Consider the following 21,188-nt stretch of genomic DNA (forward strand, 5'->3'; position numbering starts at 1 on the left):
TTGTAGGCTCTAAAGTTTTACATTGTTTTGTTTTTGAGTGCAGTTACTTAATAAAAAAATCTATATTTGTAAGTTACACTTTCACGATAAAGGGATTGAACTACGGTACTTGTATGAGGTGAATTGAAAAATACAATTCCTTTTGTTTATCATTTTTACAGTGCAAATATTTGTAATAAAAAATATTAAGTGAGCACTGTACACTTGATTTCTGTTACAACAAGAATACAAATATATTTGAAAATGTAGAAAAACATACAAAAATATTTAATAAATTTATGTTGGTATTCTGTTGTTTAATAGTTCGATTAATTGCAATTAATTTTTTTAATTGTGATTAATTTTTTTGAGTTAATCGCTTTAGGTAACTGTGATTAATCGACAGCCCTACCACTTAATCTAGAAGTTCTACCACTTAATCCAGAACTTGCTTCCTTTCTCAAATTGACTTTTTTGCTGCTATTTAAACTGATTTTTTCCTTTTTTTAATTTAAAATCATTGTCTTTTCTTCTCATTGTTATCTAATGGGCAGTTTTTCTCCCTCCTGCCTACAGCATGTACATACAGAACCAGAATCATATCCCCCTGTAGCCTCCTTCATCACCGACTGTGTATACTTAATTCCTCTGATCTCTTCTTGTGTTTCTTCCCTCCCTATGCTTTATCATCCTCATTTCTCCCCTGTCAGCACCCATATCACTTCTAAAATATTGTGTGCAAAATACTTGGCACTGTCCATCTTCAAAGCTTTTGACAGACATTAATCCTTAGAGCTCCCCACCCGCTATGGGGTAAAGTTCACATCCATTTTACAGATGGGGAAACTGAGCCACAGAGCTTGTGATTTGTCCAGATGCCATGCATTAAAGTAGTGGCAGAACAGGGACTAGAATGTGTGAGTCCTAAGTCCCAGGCATTTGTTTTAAACATGAGGCTATAAGGTTTCCACTCACAAACTGAATAGGATAACACCAGCTGTTACCTGACAGTGCTGTGTAAAAGGAAAGAACTCTTTCCCTTGTTTTAATATGCTCCCCCTATATATGCAATGCAGATTTGTAGTTGCTTTTTTAATCACTGTGCCACATTGAATGTTCCCCTCTGTTACCCTCTCTTTTATTCTTCAGTACAGATGGTCAATGTACTTTCCACCCTTTCCTTCAGGTCAGTGCTGAACATCCTGGCAGTGTGACACCTGTTTCCAGTCTGCTTGAATATTGATTTAACACATTGGTTCACAATGTTTTCTACTGGGCTTATGTAGTGGGCAGTGTTGCAGGGGGCTTTATTCTTCACTCAGACAGCTACCTGCCATGCTAAGTGCAGAAATACCAATTGTAAGGAAAATTGTGTAAATAAAGAAATTCACAGTTTTTTCCCAGTAGCGAGTTCTTTTTACCCTGTGAACTTTAATACCTCTGTGCTGAGTAAACCAAAGTAGTGCAATTTTCCTTTTAAAGCTATTCCAGGGCATTGGTTCATAATCAAGTGTAAAGGGGCTGGTGTTGTTTTTTCTTTTTCTACTGAAGCATCTGGCATCAGTCAGAGGCTAGATACTAGACTAGCTGGATTTTTGCTCCATTTGGTTGTGGCACCTGCTCCAATTTTTTTTTTAAAAAGGTGTCTCCGTTCAGGACAGCTGCATCTATATTCCCCCTCTATAGTCCAGCAAGGGCACCCACTCTCTGGCTCCCTGGTCCGTCACCTCTATTGGGTGGAGACATGCATCTCTCTCCCTCCTGACCAGAGTATTTCCAGGTTGCAAAGATTATATGGTGTGAATTCACCAGCAAAGTCAGACTAGCTAAGCAGGCCTGCTTTGCCTTTCTCCTCAGAGACAGTTAACAGTGCATTTGTCACAGTTGTAAGTTACTATGCAACATTTCCTATGCAAACCTATTTATTTTTAAGGTATAAGCATTACAGAGAAAACATATTAAAAACACTAAAAGAACCTGCATACATGCTAATCAGTTTACCAGAGATTTCCCCCTAACTGTCTCCAACTGGGTTCTGGCGGGTGGGTCCTCCCCCCACTTTTCCTTCTCTTTTGTGGTCACAAGTTCATATCCTCAGCTCAGAATTAGCACCCCCATGAACACTTTAGTCCCTTTTTATACAGTTTGGGTGTCTTTGATCTGGGGTTTGCAGGAGCAGGTAATTAGTAGACAATGGGTGTCTCTTCCCACGTCATAGCTTCAAAAGGCTGGGTTTGGAAGGAAAATTAGCATTTCCCAATTCACATGTATTGTGTCAAACAGTTCTTTGGAATTCCTAATACTTTCCAGAGATTGCATTAGTCAGTCTTCTAGAGAAGTTACATAAATTCCACAATAACACATACACAATAACGCATACACAATTGGATTTTTTATTCAGTGGACCCAAAGGCATTAACTCTTATTCATTAAAGCTTACCTTAATTCCATAGGGTTTGTCCAGGATATTGTCAATCTGTCACAATAGGTACCTATTTAGGCTCCCAAATCCATGTTTAAATGCATAAAAATGAATCTAGAAGCCTAATTTCAGGCACCCATTTAAAAAATAATATAGTAGGAAAGCAGGGTACCTGATTCAATGGACCTTTGGTTTGTTCCTATGGTCCCATGCGTCCCCTTTTAGGATGACACTTTCCTGATAAATGTATTGTGGGAAGTTACATATCTGTAGTGTTTTGTTACATGTTCTAGATCGGGGTGGCCAACCTGTGACTCCGGAGCCACATGCGGCTCTTCAGAAGTTAATATGCGGCTCCTTGTATAGGCACCGACTCCGGGGCTGGAGCTACAGGCGCCAACTTTCCAGTGTGCCAGAGGGTGCTCACTGCTCAACCCCTGGCTTTGCCACAGGCCCTGCTCCCACTCCATCCCTTCCTGCCCCCTCCCCTGTGCCTGCTATGCCCTCACTCCTCCCCCTCCCCCCCAGAGCCTCCTGCACACCACAAAACAGCTGATCGGGAGGTGCGGGGAGGGAGGAGGCACTGATTGGCGGGGCTGCCGGTGGGCAGGAGGCACTGGGAGGGGAGCTGATGTGGGGCTGCTGACGTATTACTGTGGCTCTTTGGCAATGTACACTGGTAAATTTTGGCTCCTTCTCAGGCTCAGGTTGGCCTCTCCTGTTCTAGACGCCTGACTAAATGATTTACCAAGACAGCTAAATCAAGGAAACTTACTAGGATGGCAGTACTAGAAACCCTGCAGACTTATTAGGTGGAACCTCCTAGGCCTGGTTTACACTCAAAAATTAGATCCACCTAGCTACGTCACTCAGGGGTGTGAAAAATTTTGCACCCTGAGTGCCATAGTTAGGTTGACCTAACCCCCAGTGTAGAAGCACTAGGTTGATGGAAAAATTCTTCCATCAACCTCGCTACTGCCTCTTGAGGAGGTGGATTACGTACATCAACGGGGGAAAAACCTTTCTATGAATGTAGGAAGTACCTACGTTACAGTGACGTAGCTGCAGCTGTGCTGCTGAAGCATCTGTGTAGCATAGATATAGCCCTAGATCTCTCCACTCCTAAGCTATTCCTATAATGGTGAATTGTTCTCTTAATTATGGGGAGGAGAATTCTCTAACCGCCACCAAAATTCCAGCGTCTATTTGTCAATCCGTCTATAAGCCATGTAAAGCCACATTTTCAAAAGAAGTTTCTGAATCGCATATATATTGGTGTGTGCATATCAAATAACAATGTATACAAATCAGGTAGCCAGTTACCTGGTTTGTGTGTGTGCAATGCAGGCAGAGCCCCTGACCATTAATGAACTATCTCCAAAATTAAATAGGCAGGGGGGTGGGTGGGTGTGTAACTTGCTCTTTGTGCAGAGTTTAATTAACTGTTTTTCCCTTTGTGCCAGTGCTATTCATTTGAAACCTTTTTGATGGGGCATTGATTAAATTGCTCAATATATGAGTTTTACCTGCTGTGTCTGCTGCTTGCTACAGATTCTCTATTCCACCTTTTCTATCTCCATATTTTAATTTACAAGTGATCAGTGAGCCGTATATCGTGTTCTGATGGCAGATACAGCTAGTGCTCGGAATCCTCTTCCATGGCTTTTATGTTATGTTTTTTTTTCAGGTTTTAACATGACATGAAGGCTTCTGTTTTTAGTGGCTGAGGGTTAATTTATGTGCAGTTTTCAAACTATAATTGCCCTCAACTTTTAACATTTTTGTAACTAGTTTCCTCCAGGAAAGCTCAGCATTTATCTAGTGAAGCTCTTGCTTTTCAAAACTGGCCTGGGAACACAGAGATCAGATAACTTCTCAGCCAGAGGGATTGGAACTTGGGACCTCCTAGTTCCCAGTGTTTTCTGCTCATCAGCGGGACACATGGCCTCCTCCTTTGTGCCTTATTACACAGGGCTTCCTGATTTCAAAGAGGTGAGGGGAACTTTCTTGGTCACTCATTCATACCCGTCCCCAGGCAGTGGCTGAAAGTTGTTACCATTTGATATCTGTTCAATGACCTGTATGAAACGAGTTGGGGTCTTAGTCTATTTCCTAGTGGGACCGAAGTCCACATCAAATGCAGCCTTACTATAGCTGTTACTGCAAGCCTCTACCATGTAGCAATGGGAACCTCTCAAATATCTGTTCATTCTCCTATGGCAGGGCTGCAGTTGTGTTGGTAGGGGAAGGTAGCAGGTCAGACATTAATGGAGGCTTGATGAGCCTTTGGCTGAAATCTGCTGTCAGCCACAATGGCAGAGGCAGCATTTTCAGTCTTGACAAGTGAAGAAGAGGGCCTTCTGTAGCCCTTGAGTGCATCCTTCTGTCTGACTCAAGGGTGATACTTATGGGCTCTGGAAGGAGCTTCAGCAAACTTTCTCTGACTGGAAGGATGGTCCAAGACACTGAGATTCCAAGGGATGTGTGGCTGGGGTGAAACAGAGGGGGACTGGGGGGTGAATCCTGGAATACAAATAATGAACCCTTCCCCCAACTTGTGATTGCTTTCAAAGGTCTGTACAGCTAAAAGTGACATCCACACTTAATGCAAGAAATTAGCTATGGTCAGGACAGCACTGATTCAGCAGGATTCTTCTGGGATGTGATGGGTTTTGGGGAGGAGGGAAGAGGATATGTTCACTTTGCAGACCCTTTGCAGCAAAGATTGAGAAACATGGAAGTTTAAACTGTTATTTCCCAAACTGTCGTGGCACTAAATATAATGTTAATTGACTTCTGGAAAATTGCCCGTGCTGAGGTCAATGTTTACGCAGAGGTTTGTAAAGCTGGGGTTTTGCTGTGGGTTTAGGTGAGCTTGGTACATGTGGATGTAAGTATTTGTCTCACGCTGGCTGTATTGAGCAGGCAGGCGGTTTGCAAAGTATGACATTAATTCTCTCTCAGGGAAGTGGGATGGATCACAGTTCCTGCCTGTCTATCCTATCCTAGTAGTGTTTCCCACGGCCATGGGAGTGCCACAGCTCTGCTGCCCTTGGGGCTTGCAGTTATTGTTTATGCTGCATATCCAGGAATATTGTTGTGTTGTGGGGAGAAGCATTGTGAACTTGAAGGTTAAAGAAATATTAGAGGTAAAGTGAATCTGGGAGCTACTGGAGAGACAGCCAACCCCAGCCATTCTGATTCAACCATGGCTATAGAGAGGGACCTCATAAAATGTATAGAGGAACCTAGGATGGTACACCTCTACCCCGATATAACACGACCCGATGTAACACGAATTCGGATAGAACGCGGTAAAGCAGCGCTCCGGGGGAGTGGGGCTGTGTGCTCCGGTGGCTCAAAGCAAGTTTGATATAACGCGGTTTCACCTATAACGCGGTAAGTTTTTTTGGCTCCCGAGGACAGCGTTCTATCGGGTAGAGGTGTACTAGGTGAAAATGGAGGACCAGTGCTATTCCATTGATAGAGGGGGCTACTCCTCCTTTGCAGCATAGTCTGGAGCAGGGGTCGGCAACCTACGGCACACGAGCTGATTCTGAGTGGCACGCTGCTGCCCACTGAGAGGAGGAGGAGGAGGAGGAGGGGCCGGAAAGCGCCACGCTGGTGGGAAGAAGGGGAAGGAGGGAAGCTTGGCTGCCACAGGACCAAGCTTCTGCCTCCTGCCCCCGCAGGGGAGAGCAGTGGGGGGGGTCCCGGCCCCCAGCCCCACTCAGCCTCCCCGCCCACCGCTCTCCCCTGCGGGGGCAGGAGGCAGAAGCTTGGTCCTGCGGCAGCCAAGCTTCCCCCTCCCCCCGGTTTCTTCCCACAATGTGGTGCATTCCGGCCCCTCCTCCTCCCCCCCTCTCCCTGCCTTCAACGGCCCTTGCGAGGGGGAGGGGAGCAGAGCCGAGCGGCAGCGTGCTCCCTGCTCCGTAGAGGAGGCAGAGAGAGGTAGGGACAGGCCTTGGGGAAGGGGGTGGAACAGGGCATATCCCTCCCAGCCCCCTGCCCTGAGCCGCTCAGGGCAGGGGGCTGGGAGCACCCCCACGAGCCAAGCACCCCAGCCTTCTGCCCTGCACCCCAACAGCCCCAGATCTCTGCCCTGAACCCCCCCCACATACCCAGCCTTCTGCCCTGAACCCCCCACCCCAACACACACCCAGCCTTCTGCCCTGACCTCGAGTCGCCCCCAACACCCAGCCTTCTGCCCTGCACCTCCACACCCCCCAGCCCTCTGCCCTGACCTCCTCCCAACACCCAGCCTTCTGCCCTGCACCCCCCCCACACCCCAGCCCTCTGCCCTGACCTCGAGTCGCCCCGCTCAGCCCGCTGCAGGCCTAGGTGAACAGAACCTCAGGCTGGAAGCGGGCTGAGCAGGCTGGCGGCATAAGATCAGCATTTTAATTTAATTTTAAATGAAGCTTCTTAAACATTTTGAAAACCTTGTTTACTTTACATACAACAATAGTTTAGTTATATAATATAGACTTATAGAAAGAGACCTTCTAAAAAACGATAACATGTATTACCGGCACACGAAACCTTAAATTAAAGTGAATAAATGAAGACTCGGCCCACCACTTCTGAAAGGTTGCCTACCCCTGGTCTGGAGGGTGCCAGTCCCAGTGCCTCTCAAGGAGAGGGAAAACTCAGGATGGAGAACAGTGGAGTTAGTAGAGCGTATTACTGAACTAACAGAGGGCTCTATCTGTTGGGGGGGGGGGGAGAGGAGCAGAATCATCTCTCTCTAGACAAGTGGTCACATCAGTGACGTATCTGGATATCTAATTGTTTGTTTTGAAGACTGTATGCATCAGGGCAGAGGCAAAGGTACGTGTGCTGTTTCTTGAAATCAGTAACAAGCGAGGCAGGAAGGAATGAGAGGAAGGCTCTAGGCAGAAGATGTTCAGTGAAATGGACAGAGAACAGCTCTTTCTGTCATTCTTTACCACTGTCCCATGACACTTATTTGTCCCTCATCTATCTGCCTGAGCTGGGTGACAGCTCATCACGTACCAAGACCTAGGCGATACTGGGCTTCTGCGAGAGCCTTTGATGATACACCAACAGGAGCTGTGGGCGCTTGGCGCGTCTTAGGATCCGGTTCTGGGTATCTGAGTTGTCTCTGCACCAACTAGGTGCATGAGGAACGAAACTGGAATTAAAACAAATCATTGTTGCCCTGTGGTTAAGGTGATGGAACTATAAGGTGTTTATCTTAGTGAGATCCGTGTGTAGCGCAGCACACACTAAAACAACTCCTTTGCAGCAAGGAGAATGGTTCTGAAACTAGCATTGCTTGAAGTCCGAATGGCCAGTCTGCTACCTTCAGTGGCTCTTCTGTCTGCATCATGTATGTGTTGGACGGCAGGATGGGCAGCAACTGAAAGATCCTCGGGAAAGAGGCCGCCTTGCCTTACCTTTCCATGGAGCTGTTCTCCCCAGTAATTCAATCGTGTCGGCCTGTTTGCAGGCAATAATTCATTGTTATAGGAACACTACAGCAAAGTGACAAGTTAATAACGGCAGTAATAATAGCAGGCAAAGCCTAATGCTATTTCCTCTTCTCATGCTCTCATCGCCCCAGCCAGCCGCCCATGTTGGCTAATGCAATTTGCAGCATTGCTAATCCAGTTTCAGCAGGAATTGTGTTCTATTAAAAGAGAACAACAGTAGCAGGAGCTGTGCTGCCATATTCCTTGCATCTCCAGGGAGATGGTCCTAGTGTTGAAGTCTCTGTCTCTGCTTCACTGTGATTGTATTTAATGTTTAAATCCTTGGAGAACCTTCCTCCTGCTTCCTGGCCCCTCCCTTGTCCTGTAAGAGCCCTAAACTGACCACCCCTTCTGCTGTCATTTCCTTCCTTTACTGTCTCCTTTATCTATTCTTAATTGCCTTCTTCCCTGCCAGCTAATTCAGTGGACTTACATCCTCCTTATCCACCCATCTTCCTGCTGCCAGTCCTGAGTCAGGAACGGTCTAAGGTACTTATCTGGCCCCCACTACCATAGTGCCTGAGTGCCTCATAAGGTAGGGATGGCCTGTTATTCCCATTTTACATACAGGAAACTGAGGTACAGAGACAGGTGAGTGACTTGGCCCGAGCAGGGAAATGAACCCTGGGCTCTCGAGTGCCAGGCTAGTGCCCACTGAACTGTCCTTCCTCTCTGGAGGAACTGACCGGGAGGAGGTGGATTCCAGTGGGAGTGCCCGTCTGCCACTAGTGAGGGGGGGAACAGGGCTTCCTTCAGGCAAGAGGCTCAGCCCACTCTGCAGGGTTCACCTTGGATGACACACAGCACCTGAGCAACTGCTCAGGAGGGTGCTGCAGTTCTGGGAGCCCCACTGCTGCAGGAAGTGAGGCATGGATCTTGTGCGACAGTCTTCTTGTGGAACCGGCTCAGATTGTCCTGTCCCTGAGCCAGGGAATCTTATCAGGAGGCAAGTCACAGCCCCGTTTTCCTTCCCACCCTTTCCAGCAGTCCACAGACTGTAAATCACCCTTTACAATCCACCAGCCTAACACTCCGAGGAGACAGCAGCTCCTAAACCCATCCTATTTGCAAGAATTCAATCTTGACCCTGTGGGGCATCAACTATGAGCTCATGCAATCACACTCCCATTGGTGGATCGACCTTTGAGCAGCATATTGTGCACAAGCCCTCTTTGTTTTTGTTTTTTGTTTCCCCTTCTACCCTCTCCCCTTTCCCTCTCTCACGTCAAAACAGCCACATTCTATCAGAGGCTTTTAAAACTAGGGCACTCGCTGGGAAACTCGATAATATTTCGGAAGTTCTCTCCGGGAGAGGTTGTTTCTGCAGAAGCTCTCCTCAAGGGTGACAATCTTCAAAGTGGGACAAGGCAGCCCTTGACTCCTCTTCCCTCCCTGTGCAGATGAGCACTCTCCTCTGGGACTCCCTAGGCTGCCCTTGGCAGTACTTGCACTTCCTGAAAATTCACCACAAATGCTCAGCGTTGCATTTCTTAGCTGACTTTCCCCTCCCCCCCTCTTTAAAAGAGAACGCTCTGCCGGGAGCGTTCTCAGCCACGTTTATTAGCTTGGGTCCTAGAATTTTTTATAGAAGAGCAAAGCCTCCTGTCTGCCCTCAGTGGGACTCAGGTGTTGATTTTTCTTGGGAGCTCTACAAGAGGAGAGCCTTAAACAGCCTTACAAAGAACAGCGCTGATAGATCACCTTTATGGAGCCTATTTATCTGCCGATTTCAAAATGCTTTACAAAGGTAGGTAACTTTTTATTTCTGCAGATAAGGAAACTGAGGCACAGAAATTAACTGTCTGAACCAACACAGCAAGTCAGTAGGAAAAAAAAAAAGCTGCCAATTGAGTCCTCTTTCCAGCCTCCCCTGCTGCAATTACTAGACTCATTGCCTCCTGAAACATACATTCCCTATGTATATTTGTGTTTATATCCATTACGTAGTGGCTTCAGCTGAAAAGGGAATGATTTCCAGTTCTGTGGTATGTACGTGCTGTACGTCTGCAGCCATGTCACCTTGTGTATGATCCTGAGGGTCAGGGCTGGTCATGCTGCTCTGAGGGAGACCTTCAAGGACAGCACAGGGTGCTGCAGGAAGTTATGCTGGTGACTCAGTAGATGATGCTCTTTCTTGTGAGTTGATGCTGAAGCAATGCCCCAGTATGTAAGGGCACCATGGGGCTGGAGGCGTGTCTCTTGCATGAGCCATGAGAAGTGCTGCCCTCTTGTGATTATCAAAATTCCTCTACCATATTCTTCCCAAGAAGAGGGATGTTAAACCCTGGTGCCCTGGGGAAATTCCAGCCTGAGTAATTACCCATTTAACCTCCCTAAATTGCCTCTGCAGCTTCAGTTGGATAACATTATAACGTTACTCCTGTGTGTGCGTAGTGCTGCTTTGTGCTGTTTGTGTATTGTGTTCCACCCCAGAGCTAAGTGGCTTGTGTTTGACAGAACACAGCTACAAAAAGTCAATTAAACACACACTTCACACACACTACACTGTTGTGCTTGGTCATTGGTGGTTAGGAAACTATGCTAGCAGAACCAGATTTAACAAAGGTTGATTTTAAATGGTTTCATTGCCAGTGTAAATGATGTGTTAGTGTTGTATCGAGAGCCAGTAATAGTGCATGAAGTTACCATCCTCTTTACTTTCTTCCTCCCTCCAGGGAATCCAAGAGACACAGTGGAGACTGGATTATGGTTTGCAGTTTATCTGTACGATATCTTCACCAGAACACACACCTGTTTCCCAGGGCTCCCCGAGCAGATGTTTTGAGAGCTTCGGTCTCTTGACAGCTTAGCAGAGATGCTATGTAGCTGTGTGTCTCCACATCACTGCTCCCACTATCCATGGTGTTTTGCAGTGCAGTACAGCAGCCATCCTTCCCTTCCCCCTCCCCCCTCTTTCCCCCCACCTCTCAGAATAGCCCCGGATAGGGTGCATTGTAGAACCTGGAATTGTAGAGCCAAATTGTAGAGTCAAACCCTTTTCTGTCTTTCTGTTCAGGCCAATCTCACATTGAAGGGGTGGGCAGTTCTGCCTGATTAAGGACTTTGAGGTTTGGCCTATGGAGGATACAGTGCCTGGGACACCTGCTCTCTTGCCATAACCACATGAACACTACGTTAGGCCAATACAACTACTATGTCTCACAAACGCATCTAAAGATGAACCGTAAAGCCACAAAAGAAATAGCAAAGCCCAGATCTGTATTGAAACAATCTCCCTGCTCCTGTCTGACTGAGCCAGGACCCCGGAGTACTCTGTACCACGACTTCTCTGTCATCCCTGTCAGCTATTGCAGAATTTAAAGACTAGAAAAAGGATTTTAAGCCCTTCTGGATGCAAAAAGGGCCTTGTGAATGTTGCCTTATGCGCTGCTGTGGTGTGGCTGACCAGAGTGGAGGTGATCAGAGCAATTCTGCACCTGGTAACATACGCGTAATAAATCCCCACAATACTTCGTTTTCTATCCAGCGTGTAGGGTGGAGGATTTATCATCCTGTGTCAGGGATAGCACCAGACTCCTTCACTCTCGACCTGATGCTGGAACTACCTATCTGGCCCTTCAGACACGCATCTCAAAACACACCCGCCAATCTACTGTGTGTACGGCTTCTTGGTTATGGGAAGGGAGCAAGAAACAGACCAGAGGCTTTGAAAACTAGGGCAATGGCTGGGAAACGCTCCCAGGTGTTGGGGGAAGCAGGAACAGCCACTCTCTGGGCTGCCCTGGTGCTCTGCAACATCAGGGTGTACCTGTGTGTGCTGAGAATTGCTATGTATTTTGGTCTGGGAGTGCACTTTTGCCACATCAGTGGAATAAATCGTGTCCAAGTGAGACATGGGTCTGTTGCCCAGAAGCACCAGGTTTAAAAATATCCCTTCTCTGTCCTTCCAGCTCCCCTCCCCTTGAAATGCTATAATGTGGGAAGAAAATTAGGAGGGATTCTTAAAAATCTCTTTCCTATTTTTCATGTTTCTAAATATAGGTACATTATATGCCATGGGCGTGTGTGTATAGATACAGTATGCTCCCACAACACACAGCATGTGTGTATAGTGCATTTTAATAGATATAAGCAAGCAACTTAACATATACAGTTGTTATAGCAACTGAGGTTTCCTTAGCAACAGTTGCAGAAAATAATCCCGTACCAATTAAAAATAAACTGTTGGAAAGAGGGTTGAAGGGGGAGAAATAGAGCTGCTGAGATTTGCCTTCCTTTTCTATTGGTTTTTATCCCAGGCACTGGAGGACTGGTTATGACTTGAAATAACCTTTTCCCCACCTAGAATGAGACAAGGAGGTGAAGTGGGTCTCAGTGCAACCTGCTTGGTGGATTGGGTTAGGAGGAACATAGCAGCATGAGCCTAAACCTCTCCATTAAGTCAGTCCCCAGAGAGAAAAACTGGGGGCTATTCTCCCCCCATCCCCTGCTCCCAGTATGCCATTCCATAACGGAGTTATCTAGTCTTTATTAGCATACTGATTAAAGCCAAAGGCAGTACAGGCTCCAGGGGAACTTTTCTGTGCTACCAGGATGCATATCTTCAGATGTTGTCTTAGAGCAGAAAAGTGTCATTGTCATGGGAGCCTCTTCCTTCCATTTGATGCTGTTTGTACGTACCCTTCTCTCCCCCAGGCTCCTCCCCACACACATTCGGCTTGGCTGACAGGGCAATTGAGACTATAGAATTCAGTGGTAGCTTGGTGAAGTAAAAAGTAATGCAAAACAGAGACCCATTGCATCCTAATAACTAGACCCTGTGGGACAGATCCTCAGCTGGTGTAAATCTGCAGCGCTCCTTTGATCTGAATGAAGCTGTCCTGACTTGCAGTCCTGTATTTCTGTGGTACCTCTTGTCCCCAGAATGCTTTGTAAACTTCAATAATAGATTTACAAACTGTGTACACAATCCCTTCTCCCAGCACAAAAATGCCTCCACTTCTGGAGTGAAACACAGCAGTGGTATTACCAGGTACAGCAGTGCTACACAGCCATTCAGGAGAAGACCTGCAGATCATCACTAGGCAACAAAAGCTGCAGATAAAATTTAGGTAGAGATTGTAATTACCTGATTTGGACCTTGGTACCAGGGTTAGTTAAAACCCTGACTCCTGGGGCCATTAAAGAGCCAGTGGCACTTTTCACAAGCATCAGGAGCAGTATTTATAAATCTGATGGCATTTCCAGTAGCAAAGAGAACTGAATGCTGGGGAACCAGTTCGGTGCTGACTTGGAGGGAAAGATGCCACCTGCCAGAAGCACCAACACTCACTCCCTGCAGCATCTGGAGGTCTCCTATCTGAGTACTTCTGGGTCTGACCCTGTTTAGCCTGTGTGGTGTGATGAGATCCAGTAGTGCCTTCAGTGCTGAAACTTGGGGTAAATCCCTTCTAACTATGGGGTCTGGGTTCCCACATCCTCTTCCCCTCCCTGCCCTGACCAATACTTACTTTATGCCAATCCATTTCCTTCTTGGGGAGGAACTCTGCCCCACTTTCCTAGACCGGGGAAGAAGGGAGATGGACTGAGTCCGAGTTGCCCGGGCCTCGGTGTGTGTCAACTCAGACCCTGCTCCTCACTTCAAATTGTCATTCGGTGGGATCTAGGGCATACCAAATACCAGACAGCCCCAAAATTGCAGGAAAGGCACCTTTATAGAGATGTAAATACGATGAACTATTTTGTTTGTGTTACAGTAGTTCCTAGGGGCACCAGTCAGGGATTAAGGCCTATTGTATTAGACATAGCCCATGCACATACAATAAAAAGACTGACGCCATGATTCTTGTTTCAGCATAGAGAGGGCAGCAGGGTTTTAAACTCATTATTCAGAGCAGGTCTAAACACAGTGGCTAAAATACCAGTGGGTGCTGTGCCTTGCATACACTAGTGCAGCCACCTTCACTACCACTTGGGGAGCTGAACTGGTGGAGGCAATGGTGGGAAGTTGAGAGAGTCACGGTCTTTGCCCCCGGTCAGACAGTAAGCATGTGGCAGAACTTGGGGCAGAACTCCTGATTCCCTGCCATGGGCTCTGACTGCAAACCAGACTATGCTTCCCTCCTCTTCCATTCCAGCCGAGTGTCTGTTTCTCACGTTGCTCATGTTTTTAATGTCCATATTGATCTGGTCCCAAATAGCCTTTAAAAAGCTTTCAGTTCAGTGAGATGAACGGGGTGTGGCAGGGCACACGTTCTATCTGCAGGTGGCTTTCTGGGGCGCTGGGTCAGCAGCACGGAGGTTTGCGCAGGAAGCATTGGAAAAACAAGTTTTCGTTTAACAAGTGCAGCCCTAGGGACGGAGGAATCTGAAGTCCCTGGAGAACAAATGATATGTGTGAATCTCCTGCTAGACTGGATGCCTTAATCCAGGATCCTTCTAAGGGGGCCTGAGGCAGCTGTGAAAAACCAAGCCTCTCGCCGAGGGAGGATTCAGGAGTTCATTGAGGTGAAGGAGGAAACTGGGAAGAAGATTTGATACAGGGCTCTCTAAATTCCTGTGGATCAAGGGTCCTATTTAGCCTTATGCAAGGAGATCATGGATGAGACTGCAGGTGGCGGGAGGGTTGTCATCTTTTTTTGTTTTGTTTGTTTGTTTTTCTCTGTGTTAATGACCTACCACTTCTCATCCTTCCCTCTCCTTGCTCCTAGTGACCAAGCTACAGGTCAGCAAATCAAAGCGGAGCATCACCCTGGTGGAGAACAGGCCCATCCCCCTGAACTGCTCCGTGAAATCGCAGACCAGCCTGGACTCTCACTTTGCTGTGCTGTGGTATGTCCACAAGCCATCCGACGCTGATGGCAAGCTCATCCTGAAGACAACCCACAGCTCTGCTTTCGAGTACGGCACCTACGCCGAGGAGGAGGGGCTACGGGGGAGGCTGCAGTTCGAGCGGTCCTCCTCTGGAGGGCTCTTCAGCCTTACCGTCCAGCGGGCAGAGGTCAGTGACAGCGGCAGCTACTACTGCCATGTGGAGGAGTGGCTGCTCAGCCCCAACCATGCCTGGTACAAGCTGGCGGAGGAGGTGTCTGGGCGAACTGAGGTCACCGTCAAGCAGCCAGGTAACACGGACTCTCCCGGGCAGTTAACTTTTCCCAAGAACTTCAGCTGAACTAAATCTTGTCCGCACTAAAGTTTTGCCCAGTTGAGCTAAATCCTTCTCCCTTTCCTCCCTCTCCCCCGCTAAACCTCTGTCCCCAGACTGGACCCAATCACACCTTCCTCGCTTCATAGCCTGGGCCTTTGCCCCCAAACTGGAAGCCAGGCTTCCCTTCCCACTTTGCCAAACATCGTCCCACTGCTTGCTGTTGCTCTTGGGACGTGCCTCCCCTCCCAGCCAGAGTGCTGGAATCTGGTAAGTTCCTCTGTGGCTGGGGTGATGTGTGGTTAGCAAGCGGTGCAGGTGTTCCTGCATAAAGGTCATTCATGCCCCACTGGGCCTGGGCAGCTAATAGGTTCCACGCCTGTTTCTGTCAGCCCCAGAGAGCCTGTTGCATACATGCTGGGCTATAGTCAGTGAAACCTCTCAGCCTTACTCCGTCATGCTGAAGCTCAGAGCCGCTGTCACTCTTCCTGTTGCCCCCCAGGAGCACCCAGGGTTTACGCACGTGTGTCCCATTCACAGCCTGAGTCCGCTCTACTCTCATCTGTATCATCCGCATTCGTGATGTCTGTCTCCTCCCTAAACCACGTTGAGCTCTGTAGCTCTCCCTGCCATGAGGGAGTGACACAGGCCAGCCCCTCCATGAAGCTTCCCCTTCAAATGGGGACCCTGTCCTCAAGGACTTTTTCCCTCTGCCCCTCGCCCCCGTTCTCTCCCCCCCCCCCCCCCACACACACACAGAAGGAAAGCCCAAGAGGGTTCAGGAATGGAAGCAGACTGCTGGGATAAGGAATGTGGCCTGGGGATGAGGTTTAACGTTGTGTTAAAGGGAGGCGGTAAAGAGGTATAGGGTATTTCATAGCCTGCCTGTTCCCACAGCAGAGCCTTGCACAGGAATTAGGAAGTGTGATTTACCAGTCCATGTAGTCCTTTGAGAACTGGCTACTTTCCACATAGCTGGCACCTGGAAATGGAATTTTACAGGAAACTGGATAAGGGGCACTATGCTGGGATGGGGGATATTTGCTGAAGTGGGATGGTCAGTAGTCTTGCCTGGTACACGTCTTGACCTGCCGTGTCTCCACACTGTCCTACCTGTCCACTCCTCCCTGCCTCTCACTGTCCATGGTCTGCACTCTCCATGCAACCCCATCTCCCCACTGCTATGTTTTGATTTAGCCGTCAAGTCATTAACCAGCAAAATGGACACTGGCTTTGGGAGCACATGCCTGAAGAGTTAGGGAGAGAAGAAGCTGGATTGGGTCTGAGTGAGGACACAACGGAAGGGGATCTGCCATGAAGAGGGAGGTGTGAACAGTCTGGGGCACTTTACATTGTGTTGAAAGTAGAGGATCGATTGGGGGGAGGTGGAGGGAAGAGGTGGGATCAGCAGTTCTCGTGGGGTGGATCTTTCTGGAGAAGGGGTTGAAGATGCTTTTAGTTGTCGGTGGCTTTGTCTTGACAAGGAAAAGTGATCAAGTTGAGGTTGGGCTTAGCTACACAGGATGGCTCTTCCTATGTCAATGTTAAGTAAGAGTGTAACTCCTTCAGTGTAACTCCTGTTTGAGACCGTGTCATGCCGCTGGAGTGGGGACTAGTGACCTAATGAGAGGGAGCAGGCATGTGTGTGCCTGGCAGAGCTCTGCATGCAGGGCTTTTTCATCTCCAGTTTGATTTTACTCTCTGCCAATATCCCGACGGGAGCGTGTCTCAGCTCTCTTGCACTCTGCATGAGAGATGAGTAATGAGTTTAATGAGGTGGGAAGCTGGCTGCCAGGGAGAGAGAAATCTGCTCTGCTGGTGGTTTCCATGGCAGAGGATGTCACCGGCAGAGATGGGAAATGGAGATAATAAGGATGTACTGAATTAATCAGGGTCCTACCCCTCTCCACCAAAGCGGTCATAGATATGCAGAAGGCTGTTTATATGTGGGGGAGGGAGGCTCTTTAAAGGCTGACTGCTTCCCCCATCCATGTCTCACTCCAGAGGCATATTATCGGGGCCTCCTCCTGGAGGAGGAACCTGCCTTGCCGAGACAGCTAGGGGACTCCAGCTTCCTCTGCATGTGAAGAGTACCCTGTGGGGGTGACTGCAGCTGAGGAAGAATACCCTCTAGGTCTAGGGGAGGAGGAGGGAATAGCGCAGCTGGGAGGCAGGTCTGCAGAATGATATGAGCTGAACTGCTTATCTGCATAATACTTGACTGGTAATCAGTCCTTCAGTGTTTCAGCAGTTGGGGCCTAGGCAGGACAGAGCAGTTATCCTACAGCTGTAGTGTAGCCAGTCTCCAACCTCTAGGTCAAGTGTTGCCTTGTTGATTTACCCAGGCCATGAAACACCACAGACTAGAGTATACCTCTACCCCGATATAACGCCACCCGATAGAACACGAATTCGGATATAACGCAGTAAAGCAGTGCTCCGGGGGGGCGGGCCTGCACACTCTGGTGGCTCAAAGCAAGTTCGATATAACGCGGTTTCACCTATAACGCGGTAAGATTTTTTGGCTCCCGAGGACAGCGTTATATCGGGGGTAGAGGTGTATATGGCTCAAGGGCCAATTGGTCACCAGACCCAGCTGTTCACAGCACTGCACGGATCCTCAGACTCTGGTCCAGAGAAGTACAGATTTCAAAGGGTGGTTGAGGGGGGTTACATGCCTGGGGACCCATGTGTGATGGGAGGAGGAGGGTTGTAACCCACTATTAACTTTGCACCCCTAAACCTTATGCCACTAAGTGTTATGTGAGACCCTTTAGCACCCATCTCTGTTCTGTCATGACAGAACATCTACTGTACCAGGGAAGCTCAAACCCTGCCCTTTCTGCGGGTTTGCATTGGCAGCTTGCTAGGAGTCTGGGATACACACATTATGTATGTCTGTCTCCTCCCTAAACCAGCTGATTGCAGCCACCCTCGGTGTCAATTAAGTTGTAGGTCAAATGGAGGAGAAATTCCTAATCTAGTGACACCAGGTGTGACCCCTTCAGCTCCAGATAGTCTTGTTGGCATGTTCTGAATCCCCAGATCCTGTTAGAGGATTACTTTGTCTCCAGTACCTCTCTGGCCTCCCACACCATGGGGATTGGGTGACTTTGTATTTCTGTCACCTGAGAAACAAAGGGGCCCTAAGAAAATTAGGTGCCCAAATTCCATTGAATTTCAAAGGGATTCAAACTAAATTCCTTTGGCTCCTTTGCAAATCCTAGCCTTGTCTTTTTTACCACACCCAGAATTGTGTTAGATGGTTCACAGAACAAATAGGAAGCTCCGGGGAGCTGAGAGCCTGAGTTTAGATGTGCGTGGGGAGGCGCACACAGCTGGGAAGGGATTGAGGTGAGGAAGGACAGCAGTTGTTGCAGTCATGTCATTGTGTTATTTTTTTGGTCTCTGTTCCCACCCCAGACAATCGTCTGCAGGTGAGCCAGACCCAGAAGAACCTCACAGTTCTGGAGAACGAGTGGGTGACACTGGAGTGCGCAGTCACGAACCGGACCAGCCCTGCTTCGCAGCTGTCGGTGGAATGGTACGTGTGGAAATCTGGCCACCCAGAGAAAGAGGCAGTGGCATGGCTGAGCCGCCAGGCCACTCTGCAGTACGGAGACCTGGCAACACTGAGCGACCTGAAGGGCAGGCTACATTTGGAGAGCCCTTCCCCAGGCCTGTACCTGCTCACCCTCCAGAACGTGATGGTGCAAGACAGCGGAGCCTATGACTGCCGCGTCGAGGAGTGGCTCTTGAATCCCAGCAATCAGTGGTACAAACGGGCAGAAGACCTCTCTGGGCTGACTACTGTCACCGTGAAACAGCCAGGTAACTGGATCCTCTGGGTCACGTTCATCGGGCTCTGGGACTTCATCAGAGAGATCCTTCCCCTCCCTCCCAAACTGTGAGGGTCCTAACCTGGCTTGCCAGGCCTCTCCTCATCACCCCCCTGAAACCAGAAATCTCCCACATAGTGAGAAATGGCGTACTTGACTATTCATTGTTATAATGGCACATCAACCACCCCAAAGCACTCCCCAGACATGACAGCTTGGCAGCCCCATCTCCAGCGGGCATGTGAGGGAGCCATATCTCACTCCAGCCTGAAAGTGTTATCCGCTAGCTCAGGACTAATTTAGGCATGCTGGGGAGGGAGGGGAATGGCGGCAGTGTGACTCTTTCATGCTCGTTGCCAGCTCCCTCCCTGTTTCTCTGCTTTGTTCCCTCACCCCATGCACTGCAGCTGAGTTGGGGGGAGCAGGACTGGCAGCAGCAACAGCTTGAGCTAACTTCTCTGTGTCCCTTCATTGCTACCATGCTAATCTGGAGGGAGAACACAGGGGTACTGCAGACACAGCAATCCTCTAATAGGATTTGGGGATTGGTTGTCTTCCTCCCTGATATTGCTGGAGGGCCTATGAATTTTTTTTAAAACACCAGCACCACCCTGACCCTGAGGTGCAGCAAGGGGGTGAGCGTGGAATTTATATCTAGATATTTTTTCATTTCAATCATTCCAATGACTTGCATTGCATATATTTTACACGTTGTTAAGGTTCTGGTTTAAAATGGGACCTCGTGTGGCGTAGTGATCTGTTTAAAGGGACCTTATGGTCTTGCATGTGCATCTGATGGTAGATAATTACATGGGTTGAAAGCCTCTTCAGGCATTCAGATCAGAGCTTTTATCCAAGCTGTTTAGCAAGATGGATCATCGCCATTCTACAGATGGAGAAACTGGAGCACGGCAATATTGTGACCTGTCCAGTCTGGGAACAGAACTCCTGGCCCTCTACCTGATGAGGGGGTTAGGAAGCAATTTCTCCTGTGAGGAGGTTATTTCATAACTGCTCACTTTTGCGGCTTCTTGCATCTTCTTCTGAAGCATCTGCTGCTGGCTGCTGTCAGAGACAGGGTACTGAGCTAGATGGGCCACTGGTCTGATCTGGTATGGCAGTTCCTGTGTTCCCTGCTGCTGCCAAATACACACTCGTGCCATGTACAGCAAAGTGACAGTGGGAACAGAACCCTTCCTTGGCCTTTCCAGAGCCTGTGCAAGCTCTGCAGGAGGTGTATGTCTGAAGCCTTTCACTCATTACAAGAGCCCCTGGCTGGAAAGTGAAGCCAGACAAATTCAGACTGGAAATAAGACACACATTGTGAACAGTGAGGATAATGAACAACTTACCAAGGGAAGTGGTGGATTCTCCATCCTCTGAAGTGTTTGAATCAAGACAGGATGTTTTTCCAATGAAATGCTCCTGTTCCGCCAGAATTATTGAGCTTGATGAAGGAATCACTGGTTGAAATTCTCTGGCTTGTGCTAGACAATCATATTATTCCCTTCTGGATTTAAGCCCCTGGGAATACAGTCATTGATTGTTTTTTACACAGATGCCCAGGATATTTCATTGGGACTTCTCCATGGGGATGTGCAATGCTGCTGGCAAAATGTCAGGAGACTGGGAAGGTTGTAGCAGGGATGTAATTCCCTGTGGAGAGGATTTGTGCCCTACATGGGGAAAATGCTCTCTCAGGGATTATGAAAATCATATCCATGAAATCGTGGCTTGGGAAACTTTTCCAAATGAGCTGGTTTGAGCAGAAAGGACCTAATGTCTCCAGGTGATTACTATGTAGATTACACATACTATAACTAGGATTATATATAAATCTCCATTTGGGCTGAAACTTCCCAGACCTGATCTAAGCCCTGAGATGAATGATTTAGCAAAGTGTAGAAGGAAATCCCTTCAGCCCCTTTTAAGCTGTGAAAAGTGTGTGTTTGCATTGGATGGGTGGGGGGAAATAGGGGAAGAGGACTACACTGATTTAGGTTTAAAGAAAAGCAACTTTTTTTGCTCACAAGTAACTCAAAAATGGCTGAACAAAAGCTCCAAACTTACTGTGTCACTCATTCTTCCATGAAAAAGAATCTTTGTTCTTATGTTTTGCGAATCAGTAGTTGTGAGCAATTGGAAAATACTCACTGAGCATGGTCTGAAGTAATCTTGTAGGTAACTTGCAAAAAGGAAGAAAACTGGGTTTTTGCCCTTCCTGTATTTGTTGCTTTATGAGGAGGCCTGGATTTGCCTTGCTTGTGTTTACCTTAGAAATATCAAGAATCTCAAGGTATGTCTTCTCCATTTCCTTCTGAGGCCTCCCTGAAGGACACGAACTCAAA

At 48.0% G+C, this 21,188-nt stretch overlaps 1 protein-coding gene across 3 annotated transcripts in view; it reads left to right on the forward strand.

The window, feature by feature from the left end:
* Positions 1-21,188, forward strand: part of IGSF3 (immunoglobulin superfamily member 3) — a 153,887-nt gene that overhangs the window by 122,440 nt on the left and 10,259 nt on the right. For all 3 annotated transcript variants that reach the window (XM_054046629.1, XM_054046645.1, XM_054046637.1), the window contains exons 8-9: positions 14,568-14,978; positions 18,425-18,832. In XM_054046629.1, the coding sequence (XP_053902604.1) occupies positions 14,568-14,978; positions 18,425-18,832 (819 nt within the window). The remainder of the gene's footprint in view (positions 1-14,567; positions 14,979-18,424; positions 18,833-21,188) is intronic.

The sequence above is a fragment of the Malaclemys terrapin genome, chromosome 1 (assembly GCF_027887155.1).
Source record: "Malaclemys terrapin pileata isolate rMalTer1 chromosome 1, rMalTer1.hap1, whole genome shotgun sequence".
NCBI lineage: Eukaryota > Metazoa > Chordata > Testudines > Emydidae > Malaclemys > Malaclemys terrapin.